At 36.7% G+C, this 14,739-nt stretch overlaps 1 protein-coding gene across 3 annotated transcripts in view; it reads left to right on the top strand.

Annotated features, from left to right (window-relative positions):
- Positions 1-14,739, top strand: part of LOC117715223 (solute carrier organic anion transporter family member 1A4-like) — a 45,920-nt gene that overhangs the window by 18,838 nt on the left and 12,343 nt on the right. For all 3 annotated transcript variants that reach the window (XM_076940764.1, XM_076940763.1, XM_034511923.2), the window contains 6 exons: positions 1,539-1,645; positions 4,911-5,057; positions 7,116-7,214; positions 8,259-8,480; positions 11,610-11,774; positions 13,270-13,465. In XM_076940764.1, coding sequence (XP_076796879.1) covers positions 1,539-1,645; positions 4,911-5,057; positions 7,116-7,214; positions 8,259-8,480; positions 11,610-11,774; positions 13,270-13,465 — 936 coding nt within the window. The remainder of the gene's footprint in view (positions 1-1,538; positions 1,646-4,910; positions 5,058-7,115; positions 7,215-8,258; positions 8,481-11,609; positions 11,775-13,269; positions 13,466-14,739) is intronic.

The following is a 14,739-nucleotide window of genomic DNA, read 5'->3' as shown; positions in this document are numbered from 1 at the left end:
ATCTTAAATTTCTAGTGGATTCTTGCCTAAGAGGTTGGATCTCCACCTTTTGCATGACATATTAAAACTCAATCTATGGCTATTGCTGGCTAGGCAGTGGCCAGCTGTCTTGGTCTGTTCCCAGCCCATCAGACAGGCCAAGCCCACATATTTATTTTATTTTATTTTATTTTTTTGCCAAAACCTGTCCCACCAAAGTTGGCTCTGCCTCCTCAGAGCCCCCAAACAGCTGTCTCCTCATCCAGGACCCAGCTGCCAAACCCTTATAACACTACCAAATTTCCATAGCTAGCTGGGGCGCACTTCTTGCAAATCCACGCTCTACTGTGGTTATGTTTCTCTGGGGCTCAGTTGAGTCTCTGTAAGAAGGAATACAACGCACAATCTTAGCTTAGAATCAAGAGATAATCGCTGTGTGCAGAACCTAGCATCCTAATTTGACCAACTACTCTAAGTTAGAAATCTTCTGGTTGATCCAAAATAACAGCCTCTGGCCTACTTTGTGTCTGCCTTGCTCCTGCAGTCCAAACATTGTTCCTTTATTCTCCTTTCCCTCTTTCTCTCTGGACCTGGAAGTCCTACCTCCCCCTCGCCCAGTGACTGGTTTCTTGTCTTCTTTATTATGTAATAAATTAGGGAAAATATCCACTATAGGGATACAGATCAGTGAACCAAGAGTAGATGTCTTGTTTATTGTTGTTTGTGTCTCCCTAAAGATATTATCTGCTTCATTCTACTTAATTATGTCCCTTTTTAATTTTTGTTTTTGTTCTTTATCTTACACAAATTATTTCTTGGGAATAGTCATTCAGAAGTCAGAGAGTTGACATTAGAATATCTGAAATCTATATTAGCTACATGTAGAGACTTGAAAGATAACTATAAATAAGTGGCACATTTTTGGTGATTATCAAGTTCTTTTGATATTGCCTACCTACTTTTATTCATTTGTTTTTGTGGATATTTTGGTCCCCCCCCCTTTTTTTTTGAGATAGATTGGCATTAAGCCCAGGTTGGCTTCAACTTGCTGCAAAATTGAGGCTAGCTTTGTGCTTCTGGTTCTGGTGTGTTCAGCCTAGAAGTACTTCAGAGACAAGCATAAGCCTCCACACCAATTTTATGCAGTTCTGGAGTATAAATCTAGAACTACATTTCTAATCTATTAATATAGATTTCTGTTTCTAATTATGTATTTTCTTTTTCATGTGTGTGTGTGTCTGCATGTATGTGCTTCTGCGTGTGTGTGTGTGTTTACATGTGTATATCAAAAGACTCTTTAGGCAGTCATATCTTTCCTTCCATCTTATTGTGGGTTCCAGGGACTAAACTTACATCATCAGGCTTTTGCACCAAATGCTTCACCAGCTGCATACTCTTGCTGATTTTGCTATACGATTCATAGTTATTAGACTGAATGCCAGTGGAAATGTCTTCACTGGCTCTGGACACCCTGTTTTCAGAGAAACAGGAGTCAGTAATTTGCAGATGCTCTCCTTGCACTCAATCCTTCACAGTGTATCTTTCCTGTGTTCACACAGATATGATTATGAAACAACAATTTCACCTACAAGCAACTTGTCATCAAACAGCTTCTTGTGTGTGGAAAACAGATCCTTGACTTTAAAGCCAATGCAAGACCCAGCAGGTGACTCATTCTTCTCATTGGTTTCATATCGGAGACTCAGCCACAGAATGTTGTTTTATGAAGAGCTTTCGCATGATACTGTATGTAGCAGATATGAAAGAAAAATGAACACAATTCATTTCTCTCTCCAAAGAATGGAAATGTCTATTAACCTAGAATACTCTTTCTCCTGAGTTTGAATATACTTACTAAGAATCCTTTGTTTCTTAAACAACACAAAAGAGTTAGTCTTCCAAGGAAAAATAATTCAGGATACATTTAAACATATTATATAATCTATGTGATTTGTCTATTTGGTTTTCTGTTGCTGTAATAAAATGCTGACTAAAAGCAACACAAGGAAGACAGGGTTTACATGCATTACCAATTATAGTCCACCATGAGAGAAGCCAAGGCAGGAACCTGTACGTACAGACCAAAGCAGAGACCACTGAGGAATGCTGCATGCTAATTTGCTCTTTTGATTTGCTCAGGTACCTCTATTATACAGATTAGGCTTGTACCTCTATTATACAGCTTAGGCTTACCTCCCAAGGGGTGGTACCACCCACAGTACTCTATGTCATCTCCTATTAATTATCCAAGAAGATAATGCATCATATACATACACACTGACCAATATAATAGAGGCAATTCCTCAACTAAGATTGCTTCTTCTTGGGCATCTAAATTTGTGTTAAGTTGACAAAAACTATCCATCACACTGATTATACAAATAGAAAATACAGGAAGAAAGAAGCTTCCCTTGATCTGTAATATATACCTTGTGTAAGTGAGTACTTATGTCAAATCTGAGAATTCCTTCTTTATTCAGGAGCTTACCTTTGAGTTTCCTTTTTCCTCTTAAACAGAGACATTACTTTACAGTTCAACCAAACAGTGGTGCTTCCTTTATTTCCTATGGTCCCAGCCCCTGTGGTATTGGCTCTAGCCCATCCATATGCTTTTACAAATATAGCCTATATATTTACATCAATGTCATTAAAATACAGGGGAAAAACTCAAGGGAGGAAATCTTTGTTTTCCCTCACTGTTTCAGAAGGTTCATCCTGTGATCACTTGGCCCCAGGTTTGTGGACAAAGTATCATGGTGGTGTGAGCCTTATCTAATACTGCTCTTTAGTTCTTGGTGAGCAGGAAGAATACAGAACAAGATACAGGAAGTGGTGAGATATAATGTCTGTGACCATGGAACCCTCACTACCAATTTCCTTCAAATAGACTCACCTCTTACCTTTCAGAACTGCTCAAAATGTAAATTTCATGATTGTATCAACAAATTAGTCCATTTAATATGTCAGAGCCATGATGGCCTGTCTCTGGACAAGCACTCACAGACATAGCCAGATTCTGTGTAACAATACATACGTACAAGTATTGATTACTTCTCTTTTACTCTGATAGACACCATGATGAAAAGAACTTACAAAAGGAAGAATTCATTTATATTTATGGTTCTAGAGCAGTGCTTCTCAACATTTCCAATGCTGCAGCCCTTTAATATAGTCCCTTATGTTGTGTTGACTCCAACCATAAAAATATTTTCTTGCTACTTTATGAGTTTGCTACTGTTGCGAATCATGGTCTTAGGTGACTTAGAGGCGTGAGAAGCAATCATGGAAGGGAGGCGTGACAGGAAGAACAGGAAGCTCAGAGCTCACATCTCAGTTACTAACACAGGACAGAGATAGAGCAACCTGGAAGTAAAGTGAGGCTTTAAACTCTTGAAGCCTGTCTTCAATGGAATTCTTCCTAAAATTTCCCAAATAACACCACCAACTGGAGACTAAAAATTCCTCAACTAGCTCATAACTTATTTTAACACATTTATTCTATTCTATGTCTACCATGTAGCTTTTAGATACCTCTGACCTCTTCTGAGTTCAGGTAAGCAATAATCATGTACCTGATTCTTTCCCAGCAGTCATATCTCATCCTGCAACTCTTACCTACAGCTTCCTGTCTTTGCTCTAGGCCATCAACTTTTTTTTTTTTTTTTTTATCCAATCATAGGGTACCTTAGGCAGGCAAGGAAGTTAAAAAAATCTTCACAGAGTGCCTATAAATATTATCCCTACAACATGAGACAGTAACCTTCACATTAGCTCACTCACTCCCTGATTAGATAATTTCCTCACACTAGTGCTCTCACCTCCTGAACTAACTTTTGGAAAGCCTTCTCTTCTTATCCTTACATTGCAGTAGAAGATTTGATCTCCCAATGTGAAGAACCCCAGAAAAACATTTCATTCTTCCAGTAGCTGATATTTCAGCCTTAATTTAGAAAAAAAAAATTGAGTATCACCCTGTCATCTTTAGATAGAAGTCCTCATGTCTATCAAAGATAAGAATCTGAATACCTCAAGATGGAAACTGATTTCACTAAACTAGGAGTGAATACTTAGTTGTCCTTAGGACATTTATGGGCAATGCTGACCAGTCCACAGGAGAAGGTACATCATCCTTCACTTTCCTGAAAACGTGATGTTACAGCTTCCCTAGGGAGTGGCAGTTCATTTAGTTTAGAACAAACTTGGGAAATGCCTGCAAACATTCAAAGAGCTCTCCTCTTGCCTTTCAGTTTCATTTAGCCCAGTTTTTTCTTATTCTATTGATCACCTGCTACCACAACTGTTAGAATACTTTATTGGTAATAAATGATGAAATTTATAGAAAACATATATTTTCTATTCAGTAAATATATGTAGTTTTTATAAAATAATTTAGGTCATAGATATTCAAACTTCCATAAAATTATTGTCTGGGGTGTGTAAAAACATCATGATATGTCAGAGTCATATACAGATGGACTCTTGTTTTTTATTTCTCAAAGTTTTAGAGGAGATGAATGAGGTACATAGCACACTTACTAACTAACTGGTCTTTTTGGTTGTTGGAATACTGAGTCCCAGTATGTGAGGGAGAGTCCTAGATTTTTCTGCTTGTCTATTCTGTAGTATGATTCCAATAATCAGTGAGTTGACAGTAAAGATTGAATTAGGAAGAGGTATTGATCTATAAAGTCATCTTTCTAACTCAAATGGGAATTGGCTCCAATATAACACTTATACTCTATTACGTATTCTTTCAAAGTACACAACAGAGGTGATTCACTGATTCAGAGACAGCATAGTAATGTAAGTCCTTAAATGGTCATTGTGGACTTATGACCTGATAAATGCTTACAAAAAACTTTTGTATTTACTTCCATTTACACTTGGCTATCAAATACTCATGCAGTTTTTTTGTGTTTGTTTTAATGCAGAGTGTGTGGAAGAAATTAAATCACTAATGTGGATATATGTACTGGTAGGGAATATTATTCGTGGAATTGGTGAAACTCCCATCATGCCCTTGGGTATTTCTTACATAGAAGATTTTGCCAAATCTGAAAACTCTCCTTTATACATTGGTAAGTTTGAAAAATCAGCCCTGGGACCATTTTTAGGAAAACAAGTTCTGGGGTCAAAGAAATTGATTATTGATTTGGATGCCTTCTGGTTTTCAGATGGTGAGCATATTGATGGAGATGTGCCTGTGATAGTGATCCTGAAGTGTAGCTTTTCACAGTTGATGGCTTCAAGCAGGGGTGTGGGTGGGAAAGGACTCTTTTATTTAAGAAACTGCCACTGGGAGTTTTGCCATGCTCCAGTAAGTAAGTGCCCAACATAAATTGGACATGGATTTCCCACTTTGGAGGAGGTGACAGGAGGGAGATATGCATGAAAAGACTGAAAAGTGAATGAGAACAAGGTTCATTAAGTGAAACTCCCAAATAATCAATAGAAAAGAAAAGGAACAATAATGTAGAAAATGATTCATGGTGGAGGTCACCTGTAGTACCAGGAGAGAATCATAGTATCAGGAAGCATATGAGAAGAATGAGAGACAGACAATGTAGGGAAGGAAAGAAATCAGTAAAAGATGGAGATCATATAGGAATCATAGTACAGAAGGCATCAAACAGTAGAGGCTGTTTGGGAGAACAAGGGAGATACAAGAGTTTGGTATTGAGAAGTTAGACACATAAAGGGAAAACTAACCCATAAAACTACAGAGAAGGAGGATAAGAGAGAATCTAAAGTGAAGAGAAGGAAGGAAGTTAACATTGTTCACATCTGGATTTCCTGTGGGTAGGGATGTCTCAGGAGAGAAGAGGAGAGGAAAGAGCCATCCAGGAATACATGGATAGAAAAGCAGAAGAGAGAAAGAAAGACAAAGAGGGGAGAGAGAGAGAGAGAGAGAGAGAGAGAGAGAGAGAGAGAGAGAGAGAGAGAGGAAGAAGAAGGAGGAGGAGGAGGAGGAGGAGGAGGAGGAGGAGGAGGAGGAAGAAGAAGAAGAAGAAGAAGAAGAAGAAGAAGAAGAAGAAGAAGAAGAAGAAGAAGAAGAAGAAGAAGAAGAAGAAGAAGCACCACTACCATTACCACCACAACAACAATCATAGAGTAGGATCAGAGAGAGAGAGAGAGAGAGAGAGAGAGAGAGAGAGAGAGAGAGAGAGAGAAGATTCAGAGAGATAGTGAGAGGCCAAAGAGTTGTTTTATAGAAAGCAAACCTGTACCTGGCTGTTGCTAGGGAATTGTTGGACAGAGCCTAGAAGAAAATGTTAACATATTAACAAATACAATTTCCTTCTGACAGGTCTACAGGTAAACCCAATGTAGACATTATTTCATTAAGACCCTTCTCCCAGGTAATTCTGTGTTGTCAAGGTGACAATGAAAGCTAGCCATCACAGAGACCCTCTGAAAACATGGCTATGGAAGAAGCATCAAAGGGCCTTACTCACATCATGGCTTTGATGGCATTGCCTTTATTAGAGCATAAAATAGCATGTGAAAGGTGTTTTTAAGTAAGAAGGCATTTGTTTCAGTTAGCTTTTTTCCATTTAATATATACCTGTGTTAATATTTATAAAGAGAAAAAATTCATTTTTCTTACATCTTGCGAGGTTTTGGTCTATGGACAAAACTGGAACGTGTGGTTTGGTGTCCGGCCATGAAGCACCTCATTATAGTGAAAGGATTGGTGCAGTCAAAGCATTTATCTTGTGACTGGGAAATAAAATAGATTAGAAAGAGGATATGGTTCTACTCCAGATGACTTGAAGACACACCTTCATGCACCGAATGACAGGGATCCATCAGACTGCAGTGGTACCCCTAAGAAATAATTCTGTAAGGTTCTGGGGAACATCCTATATTAAAACAATGGGAGCTTATCTCTCAGTATTTATAGAAAAATACAAGTATAGGTAATACATGTAATATATACACAGGAAATAGATACTGAGCTTCATTTCATGATATGTTGAACATGTAAAAATATCTGAGATAGTAAGCTACGTAGCTCCATGATAAAGTACTCAGCACAGGAAAAAAAAAGAGAAATCTTGGATTAAAAAAAAAAACACTCAAGTTTTTTTCAAGCAAATATGGTAATGTAACTTTCTATTGTTGTTTACTCTTAGGGATTTTAAAAACAGGAATGACCATTGCTACTATCATCGGAATTATCTTGGGATCTTTCTGTACAAACACTTATGTAGATATTGAGTCTGTGAATACAGGTAATACATGCATTTTTTTAATACAGTACAGTCCCCAGAATGTGGGTAAATACTCAGGAATGCTATTCTGCTGCCTCCTTTGATCCTTAGTTAGTTATATTATCACATTAGAGATGGTAGATATAAGCTGAACAGAGGAAAGTATAAAATGCCACCTTCTGCTTCAAAATGCAACATTTTTCAACTATGTTTCACCTACCCATCGGTTTCAAAGATGTAATCACATAAATTTTTCTAAATGAGGCAGTCAGAGTGGATAATGAAAGGGATCTTTCTGTTATGTAGTAGGCATCAATTTGCAAAGGTTTTACATGACAGAAATACTTATTTACTATTGGAAAATGTATCACCACATACTGCTTGATAAAATTAGATAAATATCTTAATAAACACACAGAACATAAAAATAATTGGATACAGTGTATTTTATTATCTATGTATGTGTGTGCATCCATGTGTGCATGCATGTATGTGTATGCCTGCTAGGTTAGAAGAGAGTATCTGTCTGATCTACTGAAATTAGAGTTATAGGCAGTGGTAAATTTCCATGTATGTGCTGAATATAGAACTCAGGACTTCTGCAAAAGCAACAAGAACTCTTGTTCACTTAATTGTTTCTACAGCCTTCATCCTCATATACTGTGATGTTTTGAGACCTTACTACATAAGGTTAAAGCTTATTTATTAAAGATTCCTCAAATACTGTTTCTAACTTTTCTAAATGCAGTTTTAACTACTATGTCATGTAGCACTCTAGACACCTTTCTTATTTAATTTTAAGCTCACACAGTTGGTCACCACAGATACTTTTTCTAAAGGTCTGAATTAGCACAAAGGGCTGCAGATGCCAGTATTTTCAGCATTTAAAAAGAAGCAGAGTACCACAAGGTCAAGTTATCCAATTCGAACAAGAACAAATTTTGAAAAAATTACAAATAATATACAAAGTTTATGCTTTGATGGAATTATGGATATTAATAATTTTATACAGTTTACACAGGAAAGAATGATGCAAGTTAATGTAATATCTATATTTCTTTACAGATGTCTTGACCATAAGTCCCAATGATACACGCTGGGTTGGTGCTTGGTGGATTGGTTATTTGGTCTGTGCAGCAGCGAATATCCTGACCAGCATTCCCTTTTTCTTCTTTCCAAAAACACTCCCAAAGGAAGGATTTCAGGATAATGTGGATGGGACTGAAAATGCCAAAGGAGAGAAGCACAGAGAAAAGGCTAAGGAGGAAAACCAAGGAATCACTAAAGGCAAAGAGGAAAACTTTTAACTCTGGTTTTGATTGGTGTATAGTTAGTGGGCACTTGTCACTTGTGCTGAGTTGAGATAATTTTTCACTAACTATTACTAATTGATTGCATTAGATGTCTTCCACTGTTACCACTTGAAGCAACTGACAAAATAGGAAACCTGACTTACGTTAAATTAGACTTTATGAAAAATACAAGTCTATCTCAACACTCAATGAGCAAATATATTTTCTTAGCTCTTTAAAAACATCCTATTTTCCAGTTATTATTAGTTCAAGTTAAACACACACACACATACACTAACACACACACACACACACACACACACACACACACACACACACACACACACACACACACAAATATAACCAGAAATCCAAGCTAAACAAAAGGGGTCAACTTTTTAAACTATCATATCATCTACAAATAGTGATGCTTTGACTTCTTCCTCTCCAATTTAAATCCCCACTATCTCTATTTGTTATGGCTAGAAATTCAAGTACTATATTGAATATATATGGAGAGAGTGGACAGCCTTGCCTTGTCCCTGATTTTAGTGGAATTACTTTGAGATGCTCTCCATTTAATTTGATAATAGCTATTAACTTGATATATATTGCTTTCATTGTGTTTAGGTATGTCTTTTGTATTTCTGATCTAAGATTTTTTAAATGAATGTATGTTGGCTATTGTGGAGACTTTTTCAGCATCTAATGAGATGGTCATGTGGTTTTTTCTTTCAGTTTGTTTATATGGTAGATCATGTTGATGGATATTGAACCACCCTGCATCCTTAGAATGAAGCCTATTTGATCATGGTGGAAGATATTTTTCTTGTATTTTTGGATTCAATTTGGTTGTATTTTTTATGAGACTTTTGAAAAGTAGCTAATACCTGTTATCACTGAAATTTAAAACAGTGTTTTCTTGGGCTATCTAAGCAGCAGTGTCTCTGCTTACCTCTGCTGCCCTGTTCTGTGGCCAGAGGCCATGCACATTCCACAGCTAGAAACAACCAGGCAGAAATACCAGCCCTGGCACCCACAAGATGCCAGCATGGGAGATGGCTCTGCCAATCTACCATGCTGTCTCCACAAGGTTGGGATGAGCCCAGATCATCCCGCCATCCATGTGGTACCTGGTAGAAATGAGACTCTAATGCTTAAAGATTATTCAAAGGCTTTATATGTTTGGTAATGCTCAATTAACAAGATGCCCACACAATTAGAGGTGTGTCCCAATATCTAATCTTATGATATAAGCTGTTACCCAGGACTGCTTCCATTACATGTGTGGTCCTCCATGGCTCCTACATTTCTACTCTTAGCTCCTCCTTCTTCCTTTCTTCACTCCTCCCAACTCCTTCAACATTATGGAGTTTATTGTAAAATATCCAGCTACAAATACCAATACTTCTCAAACTATTTCATAAAATAGAAACAGTAAGAACATTGCCAAACTGATTCTAGGAGATCACAGTCATTGTGATACTTAAACCATTCAAAGATGCAACAACAATAACACAAAAGAATTTCATCAATGTTCACAAGGGAAATTGGTCTGAAATTCTTTCTTTGTATGTATTTTGTGAAATAGAATGAAGAGTGCTGGTATTAGCTTCTCTTTGAAAGTCTGATAAAATTCTGTGCTACAATTATCTGGTCCTGGGTATTTTTGTTGTTGTTATTGCTGTTTGTTTTTTGTTTGTTTGTCTGTTAGTTTGTTTTGTTAGAAGTTTTTTGATGACTTCTATTTCTCTAGGGCTTAGAGGACTATTTAGATTGTCCACTTGATATTGATTTAAATTTGATCAGTAGAAACTGTTAAGAAAATCATCCATTATATTCAGATTTTCCAAATTTGTGGAGTACATTCTTTTGAAGTAAGACCTAATGATTCCATGGATTTTTTTTAGTGTCTGTTATTATGCCCCCCTTTTCATTTCTGATTTTATTAATTTGGACTCTCTCTCTCTCTCTCTCTCTCACACACACACACACACACATACACACACACACACACACACACACATACACACACACACACACACACACACACACAGAAACACACACAGAAACATTCTCTCTCTCATTTTGGCTAAAGGTTTGTCTAGCTTGTTTACTTTCTTGAAGAATGAGCTCCTGGTTTCATTGATTATTTGAATTGTTTTCTTTGTTTCTAATTGATTGATTTCAACCATAAATTTGATTATTTCCTGCAATCAGATTCTCTTGATTATACTTTTTTTCTTTTGTTCTAGAGCTTTCAGGTATACTGTTAAGTTGCTAGTGTGAGCTCTTTCCAATTTCTTTATGAAGGCACTTAGTGGTATGAACTTTCCTCATAGCACTGCTTTCATTGTGTCTCATAATTTAGGTATGTAGTACCTTAATTTTCCTGGGATTCTAGAAAGTCCTTAATTGATTTCCTTATCTGTTCTTTGACCCAGTGCTCATTCAGTGGCAAGTTGTTCAGATTTTATGAGTTTGTAGAATTTCTATTTTTCTGCTATTGTTGAAGTCCAGCTTTAATCCATAGTGATTTGATAACATCCAAGGGGTTATTTCAGTCTTCTTGTATCTGTTGAGGCTTTCTTTGTGATTAAGCACATGCTCAGTGTTACAGAAGGTTCTGTTAGGCACTGAGAATGTTTCAAATGCATTTGCTCCTCTGAGGTACTTATGAGATGATGAGATTGTTTGGGTTTCAGCATAATTCCTTAGCTATTCCCTTATCCACTCTTTCATAAAGAAGTGATAGTATCAGCATCTGAATTCAAACTTCATCAAAGTGAATTCCTCACAGATTCTAAAGGATAGACTAGTCAGTCTCTAGAGAATACAGGGAATAGAAGGAAAGGACAGAAAAATAAATGAAAGTGTGAATACAGATGTAATTTTACCTTCTTACAGTTTTATTTTATGGCCAAATGTGATCTGGCATTTATATAACCAGTATATTTAACTTACAGAAGTGACTTAAAACAATGACATAGAACTTTAGCTACATAGGGGTAAAGATTTATCAAATGCATTTTGTCACAACATAGAATCTGTGAAATTTTTGAAGAACTCTAGACAAAATGCAAGTCCAAGTTGACTTGGTGATCTCTACATGCTCTTGTTTCAGATTTCTTTTCGTTAATGAAGAGCCTCTCCTGCAATCAAATTTACATGCTTTTTCTCCTTATAAGTGTGCTTCAGCTCAGTGCATTTTTCAATATGACAAATTTAGGGCCCAAGTACCTGGAACAACAATATGGAAAATCATCTGCAGATGCAATTTTCCTCATGGGTATGTAATTTCATTATTTCTTTAGTAACACTCTTACCCCAAGGACATAGTCTTAGGGTTTTATTGCTGTAAAAAGAGACTCCATGACCCAAGCAACTTTTACAAAGGCAAATATTTAATGAGCTGGCTTACAGCTTCAGAGCCTGACATTATCATTATGGCAGGAAGTATGGAAACATTCAGGCAAATGTGATGCTAGAGAAGGAGCTGAGAGTTCTGCATCTTGATCTGGCTGTGACCAAGAGAAACTAACTCTTCCTCACTGGGCAGCACTTCAAAGCCCACCTCCTTCAGTGATACACTTCTCCTAGCAAGGCCACTCCTACTCCAAAAGGGCCACACCTCCTAATAGTGCCATTCCATATGGACCAAATATATTCAAACTACAAAAGACATGATAGTAGAGTCTCAAGAGCAAGATAAAGAGTAAGATAAAGAGGAATACACACTTAACTCACTGGGCTTCTCTATCTTATTCCCAGCATTTTACATCTTGGCTTCAATTCTTGTTCTCTACATTACTCCTGATTCAGTTGCTCAGACCCCTCTTGGCATAACCATAATTTTCCTGTTAGTACACTAAACCTAGGGATCCTATTTTACCCATGAAAACTGCCATCATCCACATTATCTAGAATTCTATGAAAGTCCAAACCCCAGTCGGATATATAAAAATAATGCAGTGGTATGGAGCTTCAAAGGATGGTTAATTTCTTCCAAGCCTGATTCTGGTTTTGTGTGAATCCATGCACCCAATGAAGAATTTTCTCTTACCTCTTTATTTTTCCTCCTCCTCCTCCTCTTCCTCCTCCTCCTCCTCCTCCTCTTCCTCCTCCTCCTCCTCTTCCTCCTCCTCTTCCTCCTCCTCTTCCTCCTCCTCTTCCTCCTCCTCTTCCTCCTCCTCCTCCTCCTCTTCCTCCTCCTCTTCCTCCTCCTCCTCCTCCTCTTCCTCCTCCTCCTCCTCTTCCTCCTTCTCCTCCTCCTGCTCTTCCTTCTCTTCTTTTTCTTTTTCTCTTTTGATTTTGTATCGGGAAGGAGAGTCAGGGAATAACAGTCAGGGACGTTGGACAACATCAACAATTGACAAAATGTTCTACACTTGATAAGCATGGACTCAGCAGCAAGCTTCAGAATTACCCAGAGCTGGGTCAAATTTCCAATATACAAAGTTAAAAGAAGTACATGAAACATCTAATGGCACAAATGTATGTATCTGTATGTGTGTGTTAGTGAATTTGTGAGTGTGAGTGTGTGTGTGTGTTTAGTGTTTATAAGATGTTTGTAACCTGTGCCAAATGACTAAGCACTAGGAGTTTTTTTTAAGTGACTTGATAGGCATTTGAGAAACCTCCTTCTATGTAACACGTGAGTGAACAGAAGTCAAAATCACTGTATAATGGAGCTAAAAATGTTCTTAAGTAAGATGTATTAGATAAAATTCTAATATGTTTTTATCTGCTCTCTTTTATCCATACTATGTTACTTGTAATTTTAGGTCTTCATATGTTACCTTCAATATGCCTTGGATATTTAATTGGTGGTTTGATTATGAAGAAGTTCAAGATTACTGTTAAATATGCTACATACATGGCATTCTGGCTATCCCTGTCACAGTACCTTCTGTTTTTATTTAACTATGTGATAACCTGTGATAATTTCCCAGTTGCTGGCTTAACTACCTCTTATGAAGGGTATGTTGTTTCCTAATGATCATCATACTGTTTCCAAAATTGATAATAAATTTTCTTCCTGAATCCGTATGACTAGATCATTTTGTTATGACTTAACTGCAGTGGTCCATAGTTATATTGCATCTTCCTTCCAACCGACAAGTCTATAGAATCCCATAGAAGTTGTAAGCTTATTATAGACATCTGAGGATGATTAGTCAGTAAGTTTATCATTCAATAGGCATATGGTGGTTGCTGTGTTGGTAACCTAGTCTGCTTTAAAGTGTAACAAAGTAAAATACCTTAAATCCCAGTAACCTAAAGCATTAAAAGTTAACTATAGAAGTTATCAAGACTTCATGGCTTTCTACAATGGGCTCAAATTTAGCATACTTTAATCTAATACATGGTAAGTCTATTAATATATGTATTCTTATGGCACTGCAGTAGTTATATTTCATATATTCTGTGAATCTAGATTTTGGGTTTCAAGGGTGTCTGTCATATTGTATATTAGCATGGGAAAATTAAATCTTATTTTAGGACACGGTAATATAATCAACCAATCAATTAAATGAAATACAACACAGACTTGTAGATTTCTTTCAAAGGTCTAGGGAGATGACTCCTTAGTCAAAGGCTTTCTCAGCATGCAAGAGCACCTGAGTTTATATCCCTGGAACCCACATAATGCTTGAGATGGTAAGGTATCTTCTCCTACAGTGAGCTGAGTGGCACAGGCATAAATATGTGAAAGTTCATGTACTTATTAATCTCTTATTTGTGGCAGTGAATAACAGGGGACTCTGTCTCCAACAAGTTGGAAGTTTGTCTTCTGATATTCACATTCACGTTGCTGTATAATGTGCCTACAAACATACACACACATACCAAAAAGAGACAAAGAGACAGACACAGAGAAAATGAAACAAAAACACAGAGACAAAAAAGGAGATTAAAACTAAATTGAATTAAAAGTCAAGATTTGATTAATTTCAAATACAAAATCTTAATATATATACACATATATAATATATACATATATATGTATTATACATATATATGTTATATATATAATATATATATATATATATATATATATATATATATATATATATATATATGAATGATTTGGATCACTTTTAAGACAGGAAATTTTCCATTTACTTTGCAGCTGTACAAATTGAAACTCCAGGGAGGATTAATGTGTTTGTGTTTATAAAAAATAGCTCCAACTTCCACAAAGAAGAATTATACACTGAGCCCATCTCCAGTCATTCTGACTCTACACAATG

This window comes from Arvicanthis niloticus, chromosome 9 (genome assembly GCF_011762505.2).
Source record: "Arvicanthis niloticus isolate mArvNil1 chromosome 9, mArvNil1.pat.X, whole genome shotgun sequence".
Classification (NCBI taxonomy): Eukaryota; Metazoa; Chordata; class Mammalia; order Rodentia; family Muridae; genus Arvicanthis; species Arvicanthis niloticus.
The sequence above is the reverse complement of the archived record's forward strand: the minus strand, read 5'-3'. Positions and strand labels throughout refer to the sequence as shown.